Genomic DNA, 25,137 nt, shown 5'->3' with positions numbered 1-25,137 from the left:
CAGCCCAATAGGCTACTACTTATAGGCAGAAACTTGCATAGCGACAGCCAGACTTTCAGCGCGCTACCTTCGCGCAGCCACTCCCACTAAATGCCCGCCCCCATAGGGTAACGGTTATACCTGCGGCAGCCCCAGCCCCGCCCACTGCGCGCGCCCGCCGCGCGCGCCTCCCGCCACGTGGCCTGTAGGAGCGCGCGCGACGGGCGGCCTCAGTACTTCCCCTACCGGTGAGGTCACTTCCGCTGCGCCCGCTTCCTCTTCCGGTGCGCGCGTGCTTAACCGGGGGGTACCGTGCGTGCGCGCACGTGGCTGTGCTGCCGCCGGCCGCCCCCGGCCCTGCTCCGCTCCGTTGTCATCATGTTGGTGCTGTTCGAGACCGCTGCTGGCTATGCTATCTTCAAGGTAAGGTATCGGCGCGCGGTCCGAGGTTAGTGAGGCGGTCGCGCCTCGCGCCCGGTTGGGGCCTGGTGGGCGGCGCGGAGTTGCGGCCTGTCCGTCCTGGGGAGGGGAGTCGGGTATTGGTCAGTGTTCTTCGTCAGACCTGTGGCTTCTGCTCGTGGCAGCCGAGTTAGCGGGAGCCGGGGGGGAGGCCCAGAGCCCGCATGCGGGTTGTATGGAGGAATGTGGGTAGCTCCAAGGTTCCAGGCTTTGGCCTATCGTTCTGCTGCTTTGTTGTTAACAGGAGTTTTATTTCAGTGTGGAAAAATAAGTAACTAATGTGGTGGTGAGTCAAATTCAGTGTAACACTTTGTCTTTGCATAGTAGTGCTGAATGTCAAGCCCTGCTTAGCTAGGTGGTGGAGCGCAGGCGTTGTCCCATTTTGCTCTATGCTGTGCGGTCTCATCTCAAACACTGCGTGCAGGTTTGGGCACCACAATGTAAGAAAGGTATAAAGCTATTAAAAAGCATCTGCAGAAGGGCAGCAGAGATGGGGAAGAGGCTGAGGACAGGATGTGTGAGGAGCTGCTGAGGTCCCTTGGTTTGTTCAGTCCAGAGCAGCGGAACTGAGGGGAGGCCTCATGGTGGCTGCAGCTCCTTATAGGGAGCAGAGGGGCAGCGCTGAGCTGTGCTCTGTATGACAGCGACAGGACCCGAGGGAACGGCATGGAGCTGTGTCAGGGGACGGGCAGCTGGGGGTCAGGCAGAGGTTCTGCACTAGAAAGCAGTGGGCATGGAACAGGCTGCCCAAGGAAGTGGGCACGGCCCTGAACTGCCGGGATTTCAGAATGTGTTTGGACAGTGCATGCGGGCAGAGGGTTTGACTTTCGATCCTTTGTGGAGCAAGGAATTGAATTCAGTGATTTTTGAGGGTCCCTTCTGACTCAGGAGGTTCAGTGATTCTTTTCAGTAATTCTGCAGGAGTCAGGAGGGGCTATAAACAGCCCATATTTAAGCCAGTGAAACCAAGGTTGGCTTAAAATAAAGGCAGTAGAGACACAGAACTGAAGAAACTCTGCTGCAGAAGTGTTGCTGCTGACGTCAGCAGCTGCGTGCTGGGCCCAGCTGTGGTGTCCCTGCCAGGCAGCAGAGGGCGCCAGGCAGCAAGCTCTAGCATTTCTTTGCAGACTTTAAACATATCCTGGTGGAGCAAACTGCGTTTGTGTCTGGGTTGAATGCAAGAGAGCTGGAAGCTGTCTGTTAGAACCGAGCATAATTAACGTTTTATTAAGATGCGTATTTGGAGGCATGTTTTGTATTTCCACACTTGTTCTGTTTGTAACTGCCAGGAGGGCCCATGCACACTGCACATGTGCAGGACAAGGAAGAGTATTCCTTTCCTCCACACACTAGCTGCAAGTTTATGTGATTGTCATATCTGTATGTTTGTTCTGTATCCAAGTATTCGCTATAGTGTTTGGGTTTTTTTAGACAGCTTCTAAAGATAGTTACTGTTTAGTTTGTTTCTTTAATTCCTTGAGAACTGAAGAGAATTTAGGTTTCAGAACTTTTGGAAACAGTTGTCACCCGCTTCTCTTTTCAGCAGTGTTCAGAAGCTATCTGTAGCCAACATAACTGTGCTCTGCCTTTATGCTTTGGTGAACAGAACCATTTCCTTTGCAAGCTGAGTGGCTCTTCAGCATTCTCTTGTAGGTATTGCTCCCATCAGAGAAGTGAAGAGTGTGTAAGAAGTAAAGGCGAGTGTTCTAGTTCTTGGAAGTCTTGTTCCAATATATCTCAGTATTTGGTGGGACGTAAAATGCCCATAGGCCATAATTTCTGTATGCTAGCAACCTTGATTATTAGCTTGTATGCTTGTGCTTTTCTTGATGTCTGTTTATAGACACAGAGAATTCTCTGAGCTTCAGGGTAGGAAGGACTAACCCACTCCATATCAAAGATGAATCCAATCCAAAGCAAAGAATCAATAGGCTGGGGAGGGGGAGATGTGCCCAAAGGTTGTCTTGTGCTTCAGAGACCCGTGGGAAATGAGTCATCATGTTTATTTGCTCAGCATTAATTTAAAAAAATTAAGAAAGAACCTCCTTTGACTTCAATTTAAAAATCTGCAAGGGTGCAAGAACAATTTTTGACCAAGTCAAATTGTAGTTGTGCTGGAGCTTGTCACAACTTAAATCCAGCATTTTTACTGAGGTATAAAGAACTTAAAGTTATAAGGATCTTGCTGGTGCTGTTCCCCTGAGCAATTTTCTAGGAATTTGCAGTACACTCAGCATTTTGTGAAATGTGTGCAGGGTCTAATGGCATAATTGTTATCCTTTTCCTGTTTAAATACTGAAAGGGAATCCCCTCTGACCAGAGATGGGATTAAACCATTGCTCTGTCTTAGGCAATTTTAACTCAAATGATTACTGAGGTGTGGTGAAAAGTCATCCCTACTGTGATGTCCTTTCTTCCTTGGGCTCATTTGGATTCATGAAGGTAAGGTGTGGGATCACTCCTTCCTGTGAGGTGTCCCAGACGTGTTTGTATTTTCCCAGAGTAGAGACAGGTTTGGTTTTGGGTCACTGGGGTTGTGAATGAATCCTTTAAGAGGTGGAGCAAGACCAGTTTTGATAAACAAGGAGAGGGCTTTGCTTTGATGGTGCAGGTTCAAAAGGACCTAGCCATTGTTGAGCAACTTCTATAATGCAGTTGAAAGCAAGTGTAATTCTGTAAATTCAGTTGCATTCCGAGTGGGATGAAGATGCTGAGACAGAACGGTGAGACTGGAGATTACCATAATTGCATTTGTTGACTCAATTTGCAGTAACTTCCAGTGGTAGGATGTGCCATGAATCTGTGCCAGGACATCTCTACTGAATGCAGGTTTGAAGGTTGTTCAGGAGTGCTTTAATATACTTGTGTTTTGTTTGTTTTTTTTTGTCTGCAGGTTCTGAATGAGAAAAAACTCCAAGAAGTTGACAGTTTGTGGAAGGAGTTTGAAACTCCTGAAAAAGCAAACAAAATGTAAGCAGCCTGATGTGGGGGTGACAGCCTGACTTTAGAAGTACAAAGCTGCCTGTATAGCTCTATTAACCTAAGGTTCAGAAACAAGTGTTGACTTTTAAATATTGTAAAACTTAAAAGCTGTGAACACCAGTAACGTGAAATCAAGTACTATCTTGAAATGATATATATGTGTTTGTGTGTATGGCTGCATAATTAAGCTGCAGAAGTTATTACCAGTGCCTCTGAAGAAAGGAAAGAACAATATTATAAGGAGTTTTGGATGTTCTGACAAGAACATCCAAGTTTATGATGCTGAAACTGGCTGACATAACATGTTTTTGTGCTCGCAGGAAATTCTTGAAATAAAAACCCATCGTGGTTCAATCCAGCTGAAACTAATAGCATGTGAAACCTTCTGTGAGTTGAGAGCCAGTGTTGCTTCCCATGCCACCAATGACTGTTAGTGTTGCTGAGCAGCTGCCTGGGATTGCAGTGCCTGCTGACCAAGCTGGCCTTTCTAGCAAATAGTCCTAAGGCTGGGAACAATGGTGAATTCCTGCCAAGTCTGCTTAGGGTGTTTTTATTGGAGCATTTCTAACCAGCTTTGGTTAGAACAGATACCTCTGAACAAGCTATGACTTGTGAGTTGGATTTGTACTGCTCTGGAGGAATATTTAGAGGAGAAGTCAGAATATTCCACATTTGTCTGTTTGAAGTGTTGTTAATCTTGTCTTGGAAACATCATCCTGGCCACTTGCTAGACAGCATATGGCTCTTAATGGATCTGTTCTCTGATCAAGTTAGTTCTTGTATTTCTAATGATTCTAAAAAGGCATCAGAATAAGCCTGGGGCTTTTGTTGGGCTTGTGTTCTTAATTCAGGCATTCAGCTTTATCTGTGACCTTGCTTCTTTTGCAGATACTTGACTCACAAAGCACAGTGGTTAATCAGAACTGGATTAGTTAAATGCCTGCCCTTGACAAGGAATTTACTGGATTGTGATAGCTTCTTCACTGGGACTCTAGATATCAACACCACAGATTATGTGAGGGGGAGAAGGAACTTGAGCTGTGGGAGTTGGCACAGTGTGTTTAAACACTGCATATATGATTTTTGGCTCTGGTGAGCAGTTAGGCGATGGAAGAATTTTCTGTTTACTGGTTCTTTGTTTTAAGCTCAGCTCAAAACTTCTGTTCTAACATGTAATTACAAGGGCGGACTTGAGGATTCAGGGGCAGTGAATCAGTTCAGTCTTAAAGATTTGAAGAATTCTTGGTGGAAAAGAGTGTTAAATCTGCACTGTGCAGGCTGTGTCCCATGGAGGCAGAAGGTTCTCTTGAAGATGAGAAGGATAGTTTTATCAGGCAGCAGTGACAATCATGGTGCAGTCTTGAAATTCATGTGCTTAACGTCTGTCCTTAAATATCAGATACATTGCTCCTTTTCCTTTTTGAGGGTCTGAATATTCATCTCTGCTCACTTGCAATCGGGGGCAAAGAGGGAAACTGTTATAGTGAGGGCAAGAAAAAAAGCGAGTGTTTTCTTTAGCATCTAGTTTCTATACATTTGTTTACATAATTGCATTTTTCTTTTGCAGAGTAAAGCTGAAACACTTTGAAAAGTTTCAGGACACAACAGAAGCGCTTGCTGGTAAGGGGAAGTTGGCATTGTTCATCGAAAAATAAAAAACAAAAGCCAGCCAAACAACAACCATCTCTAACCTGCCAGACAATAGTTCACTCATTGCTTACCTCTGTCTGCTGTTTTTTCTTTGCGTAGTTTTTCAATAATGCATCTTTCAAAGGCATCTGCTTCTGTTGTTTTATGAGGTCATCCACCCACTCTACAGTGTAGTAGAGACATAACGAAGCCTTACTTTTTTTCATATCACTCATTGCCCAAGCAATTTGCTAATGAGCGCCACGTAGAAATTTGTTGTGCATCGTCTGTTGTCAATGATGGATACTTGTTGGAACTGAATGTAGCTGATTGGAGGCAATATTTCGTCACTACCACTGAGACAACAGACGATATCAGACTACATATTATTATAACTGCTTGTTTTACGGATGTGTTATACTTTTTTTTTTCAGTGGAAAAAATGCTGATATTGCACTTCAGAGAAATTCAGGTGCTTAAACAAAATTGAAAGCCTTATATTCAGTAATTTTTACTATTTAAACACTTAAATTCTCAATGCTGCAAATTAGTTTGAACAGAAAAGATGGAAGTGCTAGCTAGTTGTTCAGGGATAGCATGATTGTTAGTGCTGAGTGGATTGGCAGTGTGTAAATTCTGTAAGTGGATGTTATACCTCATGTTTACTACCAAATAATGGATTTTCATATTCTAAGATAGTAGGGGTAGCTTTTAGAAGAAGGTAAGGAAACACTGTGAAAATGGAGGTGTCATATATGCAAATGAAAGAGTTGAGACTGAAGCTGCAGTATATTTCTCTGGTGTGTTTTTTGGCATAGGTTGCTTTTGCTTAGGTTTATATTCAGATCATGTATTGCTAGTTTGATTTGAAAATATGCAAAAAAAAAAATCCCAACACCTGAACAACAAAGCAATAAAACCAATGGGAAATGCTAATTTAGAGCTTTGAGTCTATCTGGAAAATGGAGAAGATTACTCAACCTACCTATGTTACATTTATTTTGAAGAGATTGTTATGTAAGTGCCTGTTTTATGAGGCTCAGGAGCTATTGGCTATCTTGAAAGTTTCATAACTTACCTCTGTTCTAGAAAGGATGAGAGGAAAAAGGTAAGTGAGCACACAATTTGCTCTTGCATTTCCTTAAGATTCTAGAAATCAAAAATCACTGGCTTGTGTTTTGTGTGCTATGTTGAAGATGTATCAGTCACCGAAGTTCAGTGGAGTACCAAGTTGATCTGCACAGAGGGCTTTATTTGTGCCATCTTAAAATATATTGTGTGGGGTTGTAAACCTCTTGCAGGTCAGTTAATACTTAAGTATGAAATGAACCCATTTGAAGTTCTTCAGTCTATGTGGTGTATGCTAAAAGGGTCTGTTTCTGACTCCCCAGTCCGCGGATGTGCTGGGTGTTTTTTCTTGGGCTTTGAAGGACCGTATGTTACTGTCAGCACAGGATGCAAATAAGCCATTACTCAATTTAAGTGGACAAAGGGACCTAGTTAAGTAAATTGGATACAAAATGTTCCCTTAAAACTTTGCTTTTGGAAATGTGAAATTTACATCTAAGACATGTGTATGGGAACTGTTGGATCATGACCTGAACCTCTGATTGACCACCTGAGGCAAGCGCTGAGTCAGCCATGGGAGCACAGGTGAAGGCAATGCAGCTGTTTGCCAGGAAGGGTGGAGCCTGGCTGCACCTCTCCTAGACCCCATTTGAGGGCTGACCCCCACTGGGGAAGGGTCTTTTTCTGGAGATTGCTGCTTGTGGAGTTTACTGTGAGCATTTCCATTTATTTTGATTATCTTTCCACCGTGATAATCTTACTAAGCCTAACCTCTGTGTATTTATTGATCGTACAGACATTATGTACTTGTAGCATTCCATAAGCAAAATTCAGAAAAACTGAATTGAAAGCACATGAAGCGAGGCAAAGCAGGTGGGAAAATGGCTCCTGATCTAGGTCTTCAATAGGGCAAGAATGTAATTTCTACGCAGTGAAGTGGTATTGCAGCTCAGACTAAAGCTACTGTGGCAGTCAAAATAAAAATACTAAGTTAGAGGTCATAGAGTTGCAGGTTTTAAGAAAGGAATGAAACTGCATGTTTGGTGGTCTTGTTTTCTACAGCATCTACAGCTCTTGTAGAAGGCAAGCTCAGCAAGAACTTGAAGAAAATTCTCAAGAAGATAGTGGCAAAAGATGCCCATGAACAGTTGGCTGTAGCAGATGCTAAACTTGGTGGTGTCATAAAGGTGATTATTGACTTTCCTGTTTTTATCTTTGTTTCATACTACTGAGATCTTATAAACAGGTTCTAGAAAGATAAAAATTATTAGCAGTGGAACCTGCTGCCACTATGGTGTCTGTGGTGTGTAGAATCTCTGTTCCTTATGATCAGTTGTCTCCTTCAGTTCTTGAAGCAAGAAGAGGAGCAGAGGAGCAAGTGCTGTAGAAGTGGTCTGCTTTCTCTGGTACCTCCTAACTGTTAAATCCTAGATTCACATCTCATGTCTGATTGCTGCCTGTTTCAGAGAGTTTTATTCAGCCACATTCGCATCCTGTGTTAGATTGTTGTGGGATGCAAACAGAGAAGGCTTCAGTGCTGAAGTGAATACTGCCAAGGGCTCTGACCTAATTATTCATTCTTGTTCTCTGATCCCAAACCCTGAAGAAATGAAAACTCATATATTCTGCCTTTGAATTTTCTCTCTGGGACCAAACTCTTTCCAGTAAACTTCAAAATTGTGATTCTGCACATCCAGTGCCTATGTAGTAAATAGGGGCTTAATTATGCATTTCCTCTTCAAACTGGGATTGTTGGATACAGTGTAGTGAACTGAAGTTGTTACTACTTTAAGCATGAGAAAAGACCTGAACCTGTTGAGTGACCACAGAATTGCCACGGGGAAGCCAGGCGTAATGAGATAAAGCTCTGGAAGAAGGGATTTAGAGAAACGTTATTGTCATGTCTGACTTGGACTCAACAATTTCCATCTTACAGGATAAGCTGAATTTGAGTTGTATACACAGCCCGATGGTTACAGAGCTGATGAGAGGGATTCGTTCACAGATTGAAGGGCTTATTACAGGCCTGCCTTCTCGAGAGATGGCAGCTATGTGTCTGGGTCTGGCACACAGGTGAGTTCCTAGCACAACTCTCTCATGCTGTCACTGCCCTACTCCTGTGTCCTTGGCTGCTCTGTGCTGTGTTATAGTTTTGTATTCACTTTATAAATCAACATACGTGCGTACTTGAAGCCTTGTTTCGTGGGGATTTTCCACTTTGCAGCCACCTTTTTGGGGAAAGGCTTCAGCCTCACCCCAAAGTTGATAGCTTCTTTTCCCTTCACCAAACTAGTTTGGTTTGTAATGTCTCTGTCGCAGCTGAGTGGTTAGTTTAAAGCTCCATTGCCATTTAGAGATGGGAGAATTATAGTTTGTTGATTTACACTGGCATACATGCGCATATAACGTATATAATGTAAATATTAAAGGCAGAGAGATGTTTTCCTTCTCACCATCACACCTTGCTAGGTTTAGTGGAGCAGTAGTTAAATAGAAAAAAAATACTGGATCAGCACAGGGTCAGGCATATACTCATGAGCAACTTTTAATTCATTTTCTAACATGAGCTTGTTCTGTAGCCATTGGCAAGTTAGAGAACTGCTTTGTAGCTAATTCTTTAAAAATGCCTTTGTTGCTGCTAATTGTGTCTAGAACATAGGCATTAACAAAAAAAGAAGATATAAATGGATATCATGTGTTTTACTGTAGAAATTTTTAACATATATTGAAAGCCGGATGATAATGGACATTCTCAGTTAGTGAGAGTCTGTTCTGGGAAGTTTCTTCTATTACTTCTCACTGCCATTGCTGATATTTTTTGCAGTGTAGTTTGTGTTTTGTGGATCACTTCCAATTGCTGCAGAACTGAAAGTGCTATTGACAAATAATTTTTGCGGGAAGCAATGCAGAAGGAAACTAGAAACCTATTTCCTGCCACAGTGTTTGTGCTCAGTCTGATTCACATGATACACTTAGCCTTAGCTTTCACTTTTTTCACAGCATGTGCACATGTATATGTCACAGCTGTTCAACATGTTCGTCATATGTCACAGATTGGGTTGTCACGGCTCCTTCAGTGGTCACAAGTGGGAGTGGTCAGCTCCACAGAGTTGAGCTGGTATGAATGAATGCGTGGACAGCCACGTTCCTGTAAAATAGGGATGGGTGGGATGTGCTCTGCAGTGGGATGTCAGTGTACTGATGAAGTTATTTCTGTATCCACAGCCTTTCTCGATACAAGTTGAAATTCAGCCCAGACAAAGTAGATACCATGATTGTTCAGGCAATTTGTAAGTATATTTAAAGCCTAAATTATTAATGGTTCAGCTTATGTTATTTGCCTTCTTGATGCTGGTTGCAGAAAAGCATTGGTGTCATTTTTTTTTTCCCTTACCATGTTACAGTAAATCATATTGTGTTTCAGCTAGGCATAAGGTTAGTTATCTCAGTAGGATTTCCCACAAACTGACATTGTTAGGGTCGTGCGGTAAGCCAATGTCCATTTTCTTAGCATAGAGATCAGCTGAAATACAGGCAGTGTAAGTTCAGTCCTTTGAGGACTTCACTTCCAAACATGTCTCACCTCAGTTGTTTTGGGAGAGTGTCTGGGCCCCACACAACAGGGCTTTCTGAATCTCCGTTTTCATGGTAGGTCACATAGGGAGCGATTTGGAGATGCTCTTACTTCAGAGGTGTAAAAACCACTGCAGTATTTTATGCTGCTTTCCATGCCCATGCTTTCTTAATGGAAAACAGACTGCAGCTATGAACACAGATAGGGACACCCATTCCTCATTTGTCTTTGTAGGCATCCACATCGTAATCAACATTCTTGCTGTGAGCAGTAGCGAGGAATTCTGTTTTGAATATTAATTCCCAGACTGCTGTCAATGATGAAACATAGTTAAGCTGAAAATAATGATTTAATTCAGTTACTTCGTCACTACCACTGAGACAACAGATGGGAATGTTGGTATTGCACTAGAGGGAAATATTTTAGCCTCGGGGCTCTGTAGCAATATATGCCGTGGGTGTTACATGTTGATGTTGTAAATCCAGTTATCAGTCATATCTTCTAGCTGGTGAGCCTGTTGGATTTGGAGGATGCATTTATACTATAAAGACAATTAAAGGGCTTAATATAATGAAGTAACTGAGTACAAGATACATTCTCACCATTAGGCTTTTTCTGTAAAGTTTATTAGGTGGCTAACTGTTACATCCATCTTGTGGGTGTAGCACTTCTCTGATAGACAGGGAGAATCACAGTGGCTCCTGTACCCCATCCAAGAGAATGCCCTTTGCAGCTGTTAAAGGAGTCTGTTCTCCAAGGTGGTCCCAGTGGTGAAACTTTCAGACCATGTTTGTGGTAATTCTGGTGTTTCTGCACTGTTGTGCCTACGATTATGCAGTTCTATGAAAACCAAAGACTTCTACGTTACTGAAGCTTAAGTTTCACTCCATAAAATCTTGTTGATAAAATATGAAGTCTGCTCCGAAGATAATGCCTCCTGTTTTATTATGTTGGCCAGCAACATCAGAGGTGACTATTGGTGGTATGGTAGTGGAGGTAGAACCTTCCCACCAATATTGTGTTATATTTTGTTACTGTGTGACATATGGGAGCAACGGGGCTGTCTTACAAAATGGCATCTGACATGGACGCATATATGAAACAAAGGTGTCGTTGAATTCATCTGTGTGGAGAAATTGGTGCCCAGTGACTTTCAGTGATATTTGTTGAACATTTCTGGAGACCAGACAGTGGATGACAGCACAGCAAGGCAGTGATGACAGTGGGTCTGCCTTCTGGTGCAGACTTTTATTAATGCAGCATGCAGACTTTTTCACTGCTGATGAATATGTATAGCTAATGGTGGTGACTGTGATGAGGAAAAAAAAGTGTTTGGTAGATGAGAATTTGCTTTATCAAATAGTGGTGTTGTGCTTTTTGCATCTGTTACAGTTTCCATGGAAATAAATAGGAGGTATTACTTTTGGAACAACAGATCTACTTTCATCTCTTTACATTGTTTAAGTTTGTCAATTTAAGAGTTAACCATTTCTCATTTCCTTGTAAGAAACAAATGCCCATTCTTCTTTCTCATAGCACTTCTTGATGACTTGGACAAAGAACTGAATAATTATATCATGCGCTGTAGAGAATGGTACGGTTGGCACTTCCCTGAGCTGGGTAAAATCATCACAGATAACCTAACGTATTGTAAATGCGTGCGGAAAGTTGGTGAGTAATGAGGAGGCGTGAGCCTGGGGAATGCACTGTGTACTAATGTGAAATGTTGTGACATCTGTAGACCAGAGCTGCTTGCTCTCCAGCAGGTCATGGTGTCGTGTACAATCCTACCATCAAGAGCAGTGTAAATAGGGCCAGTAGAGAAGTGGTGTATAGTTGCCTCTGTATGCTAATGCAGTTTGAAATTCTGAAGCTTAGTATAAAGCTAATATGATATGACCAGCCAATTCTTCATGAAGACCACCAGCATACCATAGAATGAGAATTAATCAGCTCATCAGTTTGCATATTAGCTGCCAAATACGATGTAAAGGGACTCATGGCCTGTTTGTGGCCGTTCCCTTTGTCTACAGCTGCTTTTTTTTTTTTTTCCTTCTCTTCCAATCGTAGGAAGAATTACTTAGGCCTGGTTAGTTAAAAGTGACTGCTTGCTTCCTGGTATTCTTCCTTTGTAATCTTGTGACTGAGAATTTTACAGCAAGAAAATACTGAAAAGGTGAAGTATTTGGTGTTACAGAATAAAGGCTTTTTTCTAGTTCCAAACTTAATTTTCCTAACCATTCTCAGGTAGTGTAAATAAAGTCTGAACATAAATGTTTATTCTGGGGGTTTAGGTTAGGATGATAGCAGATTTAACTAACTGTTGTTATTTTAGCTTTTATCTGTCTGTTTCTGTTCTTCTCATACTTGCTCATCTTGCAGCCACTACAAACATGCTTTCATCTGTCCCCTGCAGGAGATAGAAGAAATTTTGCATCTTCTGATGTTTCTGACATCCTATCAGAGGAGATTGAGGAAGATGTAAAAGCTGCTGCTGAGATTTCCATGGGAACAGAAGTATCAGAAGAAGATATAAACAACATAATCCATCTCTGTGATCAGGTATGTACACATATATGAATAGCAGTAGAAATTCCACATAGCCTCACAACATCAGAGATTCTTCTACCAAGGAGAGGCTTTCCTAGGGTTTTTCTAACACAATCATGATGGCAGTGATGATTCCTATATTGTGGTTTTCCTGATGTACAAACATGAGGGTGCACAGTCACTACCTCATCTGAGCCATCTCAATCTGTCCATGTCTACTTGAAGCCTTCTGCAAGTGTCATCCTTTTGCGTGGAATTCTGGCATTGATCTGCTTTTAAGCCCTTAGGAGAATGGTACTGTGCAACCTCTTTCTAACCTGTCAATTTTGAAGCCGGGTGGTAAGCCCTGGGTTAAAAGTTAGCACTGAGGCCTAAAAAGAATCAGGAGCCCTCTCCTTTCATTTGTATTGCTTATGAACTCCCTCTGACTTTGGTGCCAGCTGAATCCCTTTGTGACTTTACCAGGGAGTGGCAGGGTTAGGAATAGCAGTTCCTGTTCTCAGTCTAGACTGGGCTGCTTTTTTATGTGTGTTTTAATTGAGTGTATTTGTATGGAACAAGTAAAGACCATTTATCCTATTTAAAGAGAATGGTGACAAAGATTTATGTGAAAACTGAATGTTCCAGTGTTTTGTCCTAAAGAAAACGTCCTTACTAAGTATTTTTGTTCTGCTTCGCTGTCTTTGGCATGTTGTCAGCTCCTTTATCAGGAGCTCTACTGAGAAAATAGGTTGCATGAGAGAATGAACAATACAAATCCAATATACTTCATGGATGGAACTCTGCTCTGGGAATATGCCCTATATAAAGCTTTCTGTAACTGACTCTTGACTGTGTAGTTTGCACTGTTAGCCTCCTTGGTTGGAATTTTCAACACTTTCATTTAGGGCTTTGATTTGTCTGTCAGCCAATTCTGATTTGTGTAACTAAACTTTGTATGCCAGGTGATTGAGATCTCTGAGTATCGGACACAGCTGTATGACTACCTGAAGAACAGAATGATGGCTATTGCTCCTAATCTCACTGTCATGGTGGGTGAACTGGTAGGAGCAAGGCTCATTGCTCATGCAGGTGGGTCACACTGTCCATAGTAAATAAAGCTTAGTTGACCTCATCACAAGTTGTCTGTCAGGAGCTAATTGGCTAAAGGCATCATGCAAGACAGTGATGAGCATCTCTTGAGAATGAGTGTGAGCTTGGTACCGGTCTGTGATGATGTAGTTCTTGGTTGGCCTGAATCCTTTTGGAATATGAGGGCAACTTAAGTCACTACCTCTTCTGAGACCCTGAGCCCCCTTCTGACAGTCCAGTCAGATAAAATACTTAGAAGCTGGCTTCAAGCATTTGTATTAAGATTGGCTCAAGGTAGCAGCGTTATTTTGGTTATCTGCTGCAGTTGTGTGGTGATGTATTCTTGCCGATGGACCTGGTCAGGAGTAGACATGACTCTTGTACCGAACATTTTATTGACTCACCCTTCTTTCCTGTTGCTGAAGTCAGAGACAGAGTTAGTCTAAGCGTGAAAGATTGAAATGGCTTACTTGTGCTTTGGGAAATGGGCATGAAGCAACTTGTAGAGAAATTGAGTGCTCAGATATTCTGCTTTTGAATACTGTAGGGATCTAGTATTATGCTTGTTTAGCTGCTCTTCCGATAGATTATATTCCTGTGTCACTTCCTTTTAGGTTCTCTCTTGAATCTAGCAAAACATCCAGCCTCAACGGTTCAGATATTGGGTGCTGAGAAAGCACTCTTCAGAGCACTGAAGACTAAGCGGGACACGCCTAAATTTGGCCTTATCTATCACGCTTCCTTAGTGGGACAAACAGCTGCCAAGAACAAAGGAAAGGTGAGTTTCAGAACTGTTGAAGCTTGGCTTTTTTCAGAATGTGAAAGTGTGCCATTGAGATGATTTGAGCTTCACATTAAGGCTCTTTCCTTGGCCTTGTCTCCTGTTCTGCTTCGTGGTTATACCAGTATCCCACAAATCTTTGTGGTGTCCATTCCTGTTGACAAAGGGGAAGGGGGTGGTCTATTCAACACAACTCTGTAATAGATCCATTCCTGCTGAGTTGTGATGTAACACTGGTTTTCTCAAGAGATATTTTACTGCTTTATTCTATGTGATAGTAAGCTAAGCTGTGTCAGGCATTAGTCTTATTTGAAAATCAAGTTCATACTGTGTCCTGAAGGTAGTAACTTTCATGGCTTACATTTAAAGAGCTTAGGTTTTTGTAAAGCGGCTGGATGGAGACGTCTTGAGTTGTGAAGAAAGCTATTCACCTGGAAATTATACCTCAAAGTGACCTGAGATAAAACTTGAGGTAGAGTGGGAGATGTCTAACTTAATTGCTAGGTTTAGAAGTGTCCCCCCTACTGATGTAGAAAATATGGTGTTACTTAACTGTCGGTAAGTGCTAAAGAATGACATACTAATTGTTTTCTGGACTGAATGCTGCTAGGAGAAGGTTGCTTTGTTCTTCTGTTTGTGGTTATGGTTTCCAGATCAGAGTGAATCATTGCCTTATGTTCAGTCTTAGCATTTAATATTCTTTTTGCCTTGCCCAGATTTCTCGAATGCTGGCAGCTAAGACTGCCTTGACTATTCGTTACGATGCCCTTGGAGAGGATACCAGTGCTGAAATGGGAGCTGAGAACAGATTAAAAGTAGAGACAAGAATGAGGCATTTGGAAGAGAGAGGAGTAAGCATTTGGATTGCTGCATGAAGCCGACTTTCTTGGAAAATGTGACTTCTGTACCTCTTCTGTTTCTGGCATGGTTTTCTGATACATTGCATCTTTGTCATTGTTACTCTGTAGCTTATCTCCAAACCTTATCGGGGGGCCTGTGAGCTGATGTCAGTTTTTCTTGTTTGTGTGGTTCCCTATGTATGTTATACTGAAAAATGCTGGCTTTGAAGAAGCGAAAATGATCATGCACTTATATTCTAGTACATTTATTTATTAATTGTAAACATATACTTGTTATGTCATGGCTGCTTTGCCTAAGAAGGAAGCCAATTTGTTTATTTTTCCTCCTCCGCTCCATTTCTCATTGTGATTTCCCAAAATCTGATGGTGTGTAGAGTTCAGAGCTTTCAGAGCCAAAGCTAGATGTTATTTGCATCACAGAAGAGCTGCTGCATTACCCTCTCATCACCTAATACACGTCTTGCCTCTCTGTACCTGCTGTTCCATCTATTGCCATTGGCATAACATACTGGGACAACATAGGATTCACTTTCCCCTTTTAGGTAGTATGCCTTCTGCACGTGGTCTTGCAAGCTATGACTGCTTGCAGCCTTCCAAGCTCTATCTGCTGCTATTATGTTGTACTACTGGCACTGCTAGTACCAAAAAATAAAAAAAAGAAAAATCCAGAAAATCCTGCCAGTTCTTCTTTGAGTATTTCATGGGACACAGTACTTCCCATGGAAACAGAAGGAAGGAGCTATATTAGTTGATACCAAAGTACCAACTTATCTGACAAGTACAGATTTAATCAGATCAAGTTTTGAGCCTGTGTTGTGGTTTTAAGGTCAGCTTTATGCCAGCTGTAGAATGATACCTACCCTGACATACAGTTGTCCTTACAAAAAAGAAAGCGTGCACAAATTTGAACTAGCTCAGTGAATTTCCAATTTTGATCTTTTTATGTGGCTGTGCTATGTTTGATCCCATGCTAGATGTCCCTTAGTTGAGCTGGCTTCTGGAAGAGCAGTATTAGAAAAGCATGTCGTGAGGCCTTTCTCACCTCAGTTGTCACCCTGTCGCTATTCTAATCCTGGGAGAAAGACTTGTACAGTTGTGCCAGATCCTGGCCAATCACATAAGCCCATCTGTCCACTTCTGATTCCTTTCAAGGGCTCTGAATCTTGTATTGTGAATTGTTTCTGTTCTGAGTAATTTATTTCTCACTTCTAAATTTTCTTTTAGATAAGAAGAATAAGTGGCACTGGAAAAGCCTTGGCCAGGGCAGACAAGTATCAAAACAAGAGGTGAGTAGTTTTTCTTTTCAGCTTGACTGAGGGTAAATAACTCTTCATACTTTTATTCCTGAGAAGTTTTTTCATTGCGGGTTGGATTGCCTTCAAATCCAGAAGACATAGTCGGTGCTCTAAAACATTGATACCATGTCCCCATCACTAATGCAAATTTCCATGTTCCCACATTGTATAGTTATAGTGAAGCCAGTAAAGTAGTGAAACAGTCTGATTTTCTACCAGAAAATTGTTGACATCATCAGATAACTACATAGCAGCTTTATTTAATGCAAGTCTGAAAAAGTTAGAATTAAGAAAATTGGTGTTCATATGAATTTCTTGGATATGTTTGAAAGCTGTCCTAGAAATCTTATTTTTAGGAAAGTAAAGAAATACATACAGAAAACCCACTTGTTTTGAGCAAAGCTTGATCTCCTTGTTTAGGTCCTGTAGCAGAGTCTTAAGGAACAGATAGAGTGGTTTCTGGTGCCTGAAATGAGTGAATTGCAGCTTTGCTGGCTGAACATCTAAGGGCTGGAATGTATTACTGTTAATTTGAGCTGCGATGTCTGAATTTTTCACTTAATTTATTTGCAGGCATTTTGCTTAACCTGGCCTTCCCATTCTGGTGATTCCTTGGTGTAGAAAGGGCAAGTGCTTGACAGAAGTAGAGCAGGCTGTTAGTTCTGTCAGAAAAACTAGCAGCATTGCATCCATTTGCATTTACCACACATCTTTTTCAAGGCTGGCTGTAACTTGCATTTCCATTTGTGAAGTGTCTCAAAGGGTAGTGATAGCTGTGTTTTCTGGAGCAGTTTTCGAAAAAACTGTCAATAAATGAAGCATCAGTGTGTGTAAGGAGGCAGTAACTTAAGGTGTTGAGAAGACAACATACTTGTAGGTTTATGACCTCTTGAAGTGAGGAGTGGTCAAGTCCTGCTGGGACATGTTTCTACTCTTAGGCTTGTTCTGCAGACGTGTAGGCTTGGGGGAAGAGACGCTGAAGATAACTTCGTGCTGTTTAGCCTAGCTTGGCTGTCTAAAAGGGAAAGAGATTAAAAATACTCATTTCATGCACTCAAAATAATTTGAATTCTGGAATTTCTGAAGTTTTATTTTCAGGAGCATGTTTACTTTCTGAAAAAGTTAAACTACTTTGGCCATGATCTGTACACCAGGTCAGTCTCCTTCAAGTTATCTTCATAGTAGCCATACTACTGCAGCTTTGTGGATATTGTTTGAAGGGCCAAACTAGTGTTGTAAGAATATTGGCAAGTATGGAACTACATACCCAGTATTAATTACATCACAGTAATGTTTCAGAAGTTTGTTGTCTGACTACTTTGCAGAGATGAAACAGAATCCACTGTTCCTAAGAGGCTGTGTAGTCAGTTTCTGCCAAGCAACATGCTGTGATCATAGCCATCAGAGTCTGTGATGCTTAGAGAAGTTGATAATGCTACCTGCTAGTATTGCTGTGTGTTTCTCGGTCTGATCACTAGTCTCAATTGCAGTTGCAACCTCTGCAAGGTAGCTACTTCAGATTCCTGCTTTAGAGAAGTTTAGATGCTCACATGTCTGGATGGAAAATAGTTTGGAGTTACTGTTTTAGAACTTCTTTCTCTTCTAGGAATTCTGTTCTGAATTAAAAAAAAATTGCTTTATTGCTATTAGTGATTCAACTGTCCTTGAAAAAGTATGGTGGAAGAGAACTGTGTTTAAGGGCAGCTGATTCTCTGCAGTCTCTATAAGAGGTAAAGACTGAACAAAGGACCTTTTGGTATTCAGATAGAGGTGGCTTCAGCCACAGATTAGGTATTCTCCTGTCTTGTGAAGTCAGTGGTACAGACATGAGCCATTACTTTGCCTTCTAACTTGTGCCCTGTGAATGTGATGGTGGAGAAACAGCACAGAAAAAGCAGAAACAAAGCTCTTCCCAGTCCTGTGTTTCTGATAACCCTAGGGGGGTACGCTTATGAACTCCCCTATTTGTAGGGAGCTATGTACTTGTGACCATACAACAGTGATAGGAAGACTTTCAGCTGGCAAGAGATAAAATGGGTAACTTAAGTGCTTTGTAGAATCTCAGATATAAACCAGAACTGAGCTCTTGGCTGAACTGATCCTTCTCTTCAGATCAGACAGTTGTACTTCATGGGATATATTCTGTACCCCTAATTACCAATGAACCATTCATGCGTTGAAGAAAGGGCCAACTACCTGTAGATGTTTTGTTAGCTGAGCAGGATTGTTTTGCTAATGTTTTCAGGAGATTGTGTTGGAAAGCTAACTTCAAGATCTTACCTGGAGGCTAGTTCTTCATTACCTGAACTGACTTGTTTTCTTCATTACAGTGAAATAAAGGTGTATGATCCTTCCGGTGACTCTACGCTTCCTGCTGTTTCAAAGAAACGCAAAATTCAGGAAGTGGAAGAGCAGGAGGCAGGGGTTGCGGTGAAAGCGAAGAAGTTCAAGGCAGAGATGAAAGGTTAGTTGCTGCATCTATGCTGCTAGCGTGCTGCTGTGTGTTTTGTGCAGTCTGACGGCCATCCACAGGACCTGGTTGCTCTCCTTGGTCTGATGCAGTATATTAATAATAATAAAAAAGAATCTTCTGATAAAACTGCTGTAGGCATTGAACATTTTAACAAGTAAGAGCTCTGCTTATTCTTGCACTGTATAGTAGGCTCATCTTCAGTGACTCTTAGCATCTAGAAAGAAGAAAGTTCCTGTGGGGGAAGAAAAACAACTTGCCTGAGTTTTCTTTAAATGAATGCTGTTTTATTCTGTATAGGAGAGTTCCGGCACATAAAAGTTGAACATCAGGACTTGAGGTTAAATGACCCTTGGAAAATTCAGTCTGAATTTATGGTACACAAGGAGCTATTGTCTACAGAGCTAAAACAACTGTGGTGACAGTTGTTCTCTTCTTCTCTGAGATACTGTGTGAAGAAAGGTTTGGGGCTGTGATTTCAAAGCACTCTGTTTTGTGGTTCACTTTGTGCAACGTTGTCCCTCTTCTTGTGCGTACACTTGCAGCACCCCTAAATGGCTGGCCTAATGCTTGCTATGACAGTAGAGTACCCAGTAGGTAACTTGGAATGACTTCAAGTTCCTCTTGTGGAGCCCTGAACTAGATCGGGCTTGAGCTGCTCCCAGTTCTATCTACTGCTCATGTCTGCAGATTGGGGCTGTCAGAGCCTTTTCTTTCTGTCTTCCTCTGTGCTGCTGTGCTCTACAGAAATCAGAGGCTGGTTATGAGTAATTGTGCTGACTCTTTACTTCTTAACGCTCAACTTACAGAGAGGTGATTTTTCCAGATACTGGTTTGTTAATTGAGCCCTGGTGTCTGTGTACATGTATGGAACAACTTGTAGGAAACTGAACTTAGGAGAATTGAAATTACACGGGTGGGGGAATTCTTTGTACTTTAAATCTGAGATATGTGCTCCAGCTTGTTCTCTTGTGCTTATCATAATGAAACAAGGACACTTGAGTACTTTAAAAGTTTGAACTTTGCCCATTTGGTTTTTGTAGAATGTGGGTGTTCTCACAGCTACTGCTTTTGGTAGTCCTTTCAACTAAATCCCCTTACTATAGCCTCAGAGTTGTTCCCTTGGGTCTTCTTTCTGTTACAAAAATATTGATGTTTTGTAGGCATGAGCTGCTTGCAGGTGAAGTATTACAGTTATTTCCAGCCTGATCTCTTACCAGTATGAGGATGGTATTTCTATTTGTAAATGTTACTCAATGATTTGTGCTTTTATAGAGGTAAACTGCTTCTGTTTTCTTCCTTTGCTTTATTGAGAATTGAGAATGTTGGAGCCTCATAGTTGCCCTTGAGCTACCAAGGTTGATTTGAGCTGTAGAGAGTGTTCATAAGAATACTTACGAATTACTGAAATCTGTGCTGTTTGATTTTTGGAAAAGTTAATGATACCCAAAGTACCTGAAAGAGTAGGGCATCCTTTGGATGTTCATAGCTCCTATTTTTCTTCCCCAGATCTCTATATCAAGTGTGTAATTTTGAGACAGTTTGGGAACTAGAGCCCTACTGTGTGCCAAATGCTTGCCAGACTATGGAAGAAGCATACAGCTTATTTACCTCATAACAACTGTACATAGATTTCATCCCTTCAGCATCCTAGACAAACCATGACCTTGCTCTTTTTCTAGTTGATATGTCTGCAACAGCATGCTGGTGAGGTTTTGGTCCAAGAAGTTTGTTGAGTAGTTCATTAAGTTCTGAAACATACTGAAGAGTACAGAGGAGGTCCCAGCATTAAGATTTATGTTGCATATCTGCTTGAATATGTACAAGCATTTCGGTTTCTGCTGTTCTTGGCTCTATTCTTTTCAATACAGTACTCTCTAATTTGCATGTGCACTACTCTTAAGGTTTTCTCTGGTCAGAGATTACACATACATTGTGTAGGAATTCTCTGCCCCCTTCCTTCCTCTTGTTGTTTGTGCAGCTGCACAGTAAGCAGGCACGGTAGAAAAGCAGTCCAGGAAAAAAATTCTTCAGCCAGATCAAGTTTGATCCAGTCCATATCCCATGAAGAAGGTAAGGAATGAGAATGAGGTGGAAAGCTGCATTGAAAAGTGCTTTGTCAGACTACTGCCTTAACATTTGTAGTAGAGGGGAGCAGTATTTTGTGTTGGGCTAGATTGAGATGTAAATGCAACTGCAAAGTGTGGTGTTTTCTCTCTGCCTGTTAGAGGCGTGTGTGTGGTGGTAGTACCTTGGACAGGAATTTAGTAGCATAGGGGCTAAGGGGGGGTGGCATGACCTCAAACTACATTCAGCTCTTATGTTACGCCTAAAAGGAACTAAAGGGAGGGTTAGTGCCTGGAATAATTTGTAATCCACTTAAGGAGTTGCTTTTTAATACAAAATGTGTTAATAGTGGAGAATGGTAAGTAGGACTGATGTTTTGTTGCCTCAAGTCTGAAGCTAGCTGTGGCCAAACAATATGTACCACCAGTGAGGCTAGCCAGTGCTCCCGGTGAGGTACTCCAGTTGTGTGGAGGCATCAGGTTATAGTAGCAGCTTGTCACCTGTGAAGGTTTCTCTTGGCAAGAGACATCATCTTAAATTAATGGCATGAGCCCTGCAAGGCCCAAAGCCTTAAATGACAGGAGTGTCATGATGTAATGTCCTTATTGATAGGCTGTGTGAGTTAATGGTGTGTGTGGGCATCATATGGAGAAGGGAGGGTGCATTGGAGGCTGGTGTGTAAAAGCTTAGAGAAGACTGGTGGAAAATGGGTTACTGGAACTAATGATTTTCAGTGCTGTGCAGGACCATTGATCAAACTCTTCTTCTGGGTGCTGCTTTTTGTGCCTTAGTGCCTGAAGCAGCGGCTGGTGGCTTTCTTGTCAACTGCTGTGTATCACAAAGAAGTCCTGCTGGGCTTGAGTGACTTAGAAGTACTGGATCCAGAGGGAGAAGAGTAGCCCCCCTGGAGCCTTTATCCTCATTCTGCCTAGGTTCAAATGTATGAAGTCCTGTGATGAGCTTTGCTAGAAAGCAACAACTTAAATCTTCTTGAAGGTATCTGCTGCCAGCTGTGAGAAGTGACTGTGAGTGTTCAGTGCTTTATCTGTGGCTGTAAATTGTGGCGGATTCCACTGCCTGGTGTTTCAGACTCGATGACACATGGTAATAGCAAGAGATGTGCTACCCAGTGTTGTGCTTGACAGTGCAGAGCTTACTCATCCTGCTGAGTGAAAGCGTGTATCGTAGCAAAATGTGATGCATACACTCCTGTCATACTGTATGGCATTAATGTAGCATAGGGTTATTTTACCTATCTCATATAAGTAGTAGTACAAAGGTGAGTATACTCACACGTTTTGTGCCCTTATGTTTGCACACAGTTAATTGCAAAGCATGTTTATGGCAGAATCCCCTTAAAATCATATATACAGTGAAAAGGTTCCTTTGTTGGGAATCCTTTTGCTATTTTCATTCTGGCATTTTTAAATGTCAAAAAAATGAATGTGTTGGTTGGCTGGATTTTGCTGCAGAAATGTCTAGAAATTTTCTGTACTCAAGCCCATTTTTTGTCTGAAGGCTTTTTGATGGCAAGGATAGGAGCTTATTTTTGACTCAGTCCTGCTGCTCTGAAGTACTAAACTTGTGGCAGTACAATGAAGATTTCAGAATGTGATTTTTTTATTATTATTGCAGTAATACTATTTTTGTTCCTTTCTTTCTGAAAGTGATAAGTGAGTGTACTTTCAGGCTGAAATGTTTCTTGGAGAAATGCAGTGAGAAAACAGCATCTTGAGTCGTGCTTCTGGGTAACAGCTATACATAATTCCAGGTACTACCGTTTTCAGCATCTTTGTTTTGTAGCTGCTGAAGGACAGTGGTTACTCCATCATGAATGTGCTCATGAGTACTTCATACTGAGAAACTTGCTATCTAGCACTGACTCAGTTGTGCAAATAAATTTAACTTCAATATATTCCGGCAGCAGGCTGGCTACTGCAAAAGTTATCAGCTGAATAATGGTTTCTGCTTGTTTTTTTTACCTGGAGACTCCTTAGACTGTGGCATATATTGTTGAAGATGAGTAGTAGTAAATTGTAGTCCTCCTAACACAGTGATCAGATACACCAGTGGTTGGCAAATAGATGGAAAAATAAGCGTAAGAGAACGTGAATAAATCCCTCCTGGAGTTAACAGTTCTCCAAGGTTAATATAAATCTTGTTTTTTAGGACAGAGTTTCGACTCTTGCATTAAATATTTTGTCAGCTCAGCATTAGGAGATCTTTGTGTTTTCCATTCTGAATGACTGCTAATCTGCCTCTTTCCAGTGTGAAGATAAGGGAATCAGTTGCCAATAACCTGCTGCTGGCTGAATGCACTGCTGATGTGGGTTGTTGGGTCCTTCCCTGGCTCTTGTGATGCCAGTGAAAATGTTTGCCAAACTGTGGGCAGTCTCTTTTCAAAAAGAGCACCTGAAATGCAAATAAAACATGCAGGCTTATTTTGAATGTTAGGGATGGCATATAGGAGTGCTTTTTGTGTGAGATGTGATTAGTACTGTCACATTGTCATTTATGTCTTAGGTAGCTGTAAGTTTTGGTGATAGCAAGCAGTAGTCATACAAATAGGGGAGGAGAGGATTAAAGATGAGTGTGGGGACAGCGTGGTATTTTTTGCTTTCTTAATATCCTTGTTGCATCCTCTCAAATCTCATAGCTTTTTCCCTCTGCCTTTTACCCTTGTAATAATCAACAACTTGCCTTTTATTATTCTTCCTTCTTTGGTACAGAAGAGACAAATGTAGAAGAGGATGAGCCTGTCAAAAAGAAGAAAAAGAAAAAGGAGAAGAAAAAGCAGGCTGAGGAAGAGGAGGAACTGACAGAAGAAGTGCCCACCAGCTCTACAGTTGAGGTGAGGCAGAACTGCACAGCTGCCTGACCCTTTTTAGGATGGATTCCCTTCAAAATATATGGAGCAAGGGGAAAATATTCTTGCCTATTGAACTCCTGTTATGCAGGGACTGTTTTTAGCAACTTCATTTAGTAATATCCATCACTGTAAATTTCAGGAAGAGTTGTATTACATAATAAGGCCTGAGAAATTGTGGTTTCTCAGTGCACTAGTAGTGTTTCCCTTCCTTTTCTGAGCTCACCCCCAGCTTTAGTCTCCATTTTTGTTACTACTTCTCTAGAGATCTCTTGGTACTGATCCACAGGCATCTCTGTTGTTCAGGGTTCCTGTAGAGCAAAGTCTGTGCATGCTGAATAGATGAAGCATCACTTGATGTCTCCTAGCAGCAGCCGACTGGATGCTGTAACTAAATTAATTGCTCAGTTTTGAAATTCTGTTCTTAACATGGAATTTCATCTATTCCCCTTTCATTAGAGCAGCTACACTGCCTGTTACAGACTGACCACAGCTTGGAGCAGCCAGCAGTGTGTGACGGACAGCACAACTTCCCTTGCTGTGTTCTAACCATCAAGTGGAGTAGCAGCGGAGCAAGGGAACATCTCTTGTGCTGTGCTGAGCATGGCAGCTGGGGGAGATGCTTTGAGTTTGAGCTCTGTTGCTTAGCTGCACGTGTTGTTTTGCTTCTCCATTACAGCTTATTCATAGCAACGTTTGTTTGTTTCCAGAATACAGAGAAAAAAAAGAAGAAAAAGAAGAAGGTGAAAGACGAGGATGAAGACTGAGAAAAGGTGGAAACACAGGCCATAGGACAGTGCTTCAGAGTAGCATTTCTTGACGTAATTTCTTTAACCTCTAGCTGAAAACTGTTACCATTCTATATTGCTAGAGGGCAAGGAGGTGCATTTGATAGCTGTCTTCTGCCCTGAAGCAGGATACCCCACTGTCCCTGCTACTTAGGAAGACTGCTCTGTTGTTTTGCAGTATCTTGTGTTGAGAAGCTGACAGTAGATCCTTTTTTCATATGCAGTCTTCACTGATAAAGAATAAAAACATTTTTATGGAGATCTTATGCCTTTGTCTTGTAATTTATTTGCTGGCTTTCTAACCATTATTGGGACTGTTCCTAAAATTTAATGTTGTAATTGAATGATCAGCATGAAACTATTTTTTCAATGTGTAAACATTCCATTGCAGTTTCTTCCCTAAGAAATTCAAACCTTGTAAATATTCTTAAGTTCTCCATAAAATGGATACAAATATGTGTGAGTAACATAAAAAAGCATTGAACAGCTGAGGTGTTATCAAGCCTGCAGTGTATTTCTTATCAGACTTTTTATCATCTTTTAAACATTTGTTTTGTAACATTGTCTGACAGAATTGAGGCACATGTTTTGAACAAACGTGAGTTAGTTTCCAAATGGCTTCTGTGATGGTTATGGCAACTTTCTTCACTTGAGGGGGGAAAAAAAAAAAGGAACAGGAAAACTAGAACACAGTGACT

At 41.5% G+C, this 25,137-nt stretch overlaps 1 protein-coding gene and 4 non-coding genes across 6 annotated transcripts; all 5 read left to right on the top strand.

Moving 5' to 3' along the window:
* Positions 1-236: 236 nt before the first annotated feature.
* NOP58 (NOP58 ribonucleoprotein) lies at positions 237-24,935 on the top strand. Of its 2 annotated transcripts, XM_048953216.1 has the most exons (15): positions 237-402; positions 3,332-3,408; positions 4,988-5,040; positions 7,180-7,304; positions 8,054-8,190; positions 9,343-9,407; positions 11,228-11,362; positions 12,108-12,253; positions 13,186-13,312; positions 13,927-14,090; positions 14,810-14,944; positions 16,178-16,239; positions 18,579-18,712; positions 23,515-23,636; positions 24,362-24,935. In XM_048953216.1, the coding sequence occupies exons 1-15, from the start codon at positions 358-360 to the stop codon at positions 24,416-24,418; spliced, it is 1,584 nt and encodes a 527-aa protein (XP_048809173.1). In that variant the 5' UTR covers positions 237-357; the 3' UTR covers positions 24,419-24,935. The 2 variants fall into 2 exon arrangements, with proteins under 2 accessions (XP_048809173.1, XP_048809174.1); XM_048953217.1 differs by lacking the exon at positions 3,332-3,408 and having other exon boundaries at positions 268-402.
* Positions 5,333-5,421, top strand: LOC125697283 (small nucleolar RNA SNORD70). The gene has a single exon (XR_007378754.1). It is a non-coding gene; the product is annotated as a small nucleolar RNA SNORD70 (small nucleolar RNA).
* On the top strand, positions 9,995-10,082 carry LOC125697284 (small nucleolar RNA SNORD70). The gene has a single exon (XR_007378755.1). It is a non-coding gene; the product is annotated as a small nucleolar RNA SNORD70 (small nucleolar RNA).
* LOC125697280 (small nucleolar RNA SNORD11B) lies at positions 12,359-12,442 on the top strand. The gene has a single exon (XR_007378751.1). It is a non-coding gene; the product is annotated as a small nucleolar RNA SNORD11B (small nucleolar RNA).
* LOC125697279 (small nucleolar RNA SNORD11) lies at positions 13,445-13,528 on the top strand. Its single transcript, XR_007378750.1, has one exon. It is a non-coding gene; the product is annotated as a small nucleolar RNA SNORD11 (small nucleolar RNA).
* Positions 24,936-25,137: the final 202 nt, after the last annotated feature.

The sequence above is a fragment of the Lagopus muta genome, chromosome 8 (genome assembly GCF_023343835.1).
Source record: "Lagopus muta isolate bLagMut1 chromosome 8, bLagMut1 primary, whole genome shotgun sequence".
NCBI classification, from domain to species: Eukaryota; Metazoa; Chordata; class Aves; order Galliformes; family Phasianidae; genus Lagopus; species Lagopus muta.
The sequence above is the reverse complement of the archived record's forward strand: the minus strand, read 5'-3'. Positions and strand labels throughout refer to the sequence as shown.

What these genes read in the sequence shown, in the direction of transcription:
- NOP58 (XM_048953216.1), top strand. Translation starts at nt 358, where the DNA reads ATGTTGGTGCTGTTCGAGACCGCTGCTGGCTATGCTATCTTCAAG. An exon ending in CCTGAAAAAGCAAACAAAAT is followed by an intron (nt 3,409 to 4,987) that starts GTAAGCAGCCTG and finishes TTTCTTTTGCAG; the next exon opens with AGTAAAGCTGAAACACTTTG. An exon ending in GTTCAAGGCAGAGATGAAAG is followed by an intron (nt 18,713 to 23,514) that starts GTTAGTTGCTGC and finishes TCTTTGGTACAG; the next exon opens with AAGAGACAAATGTAGAAGAG.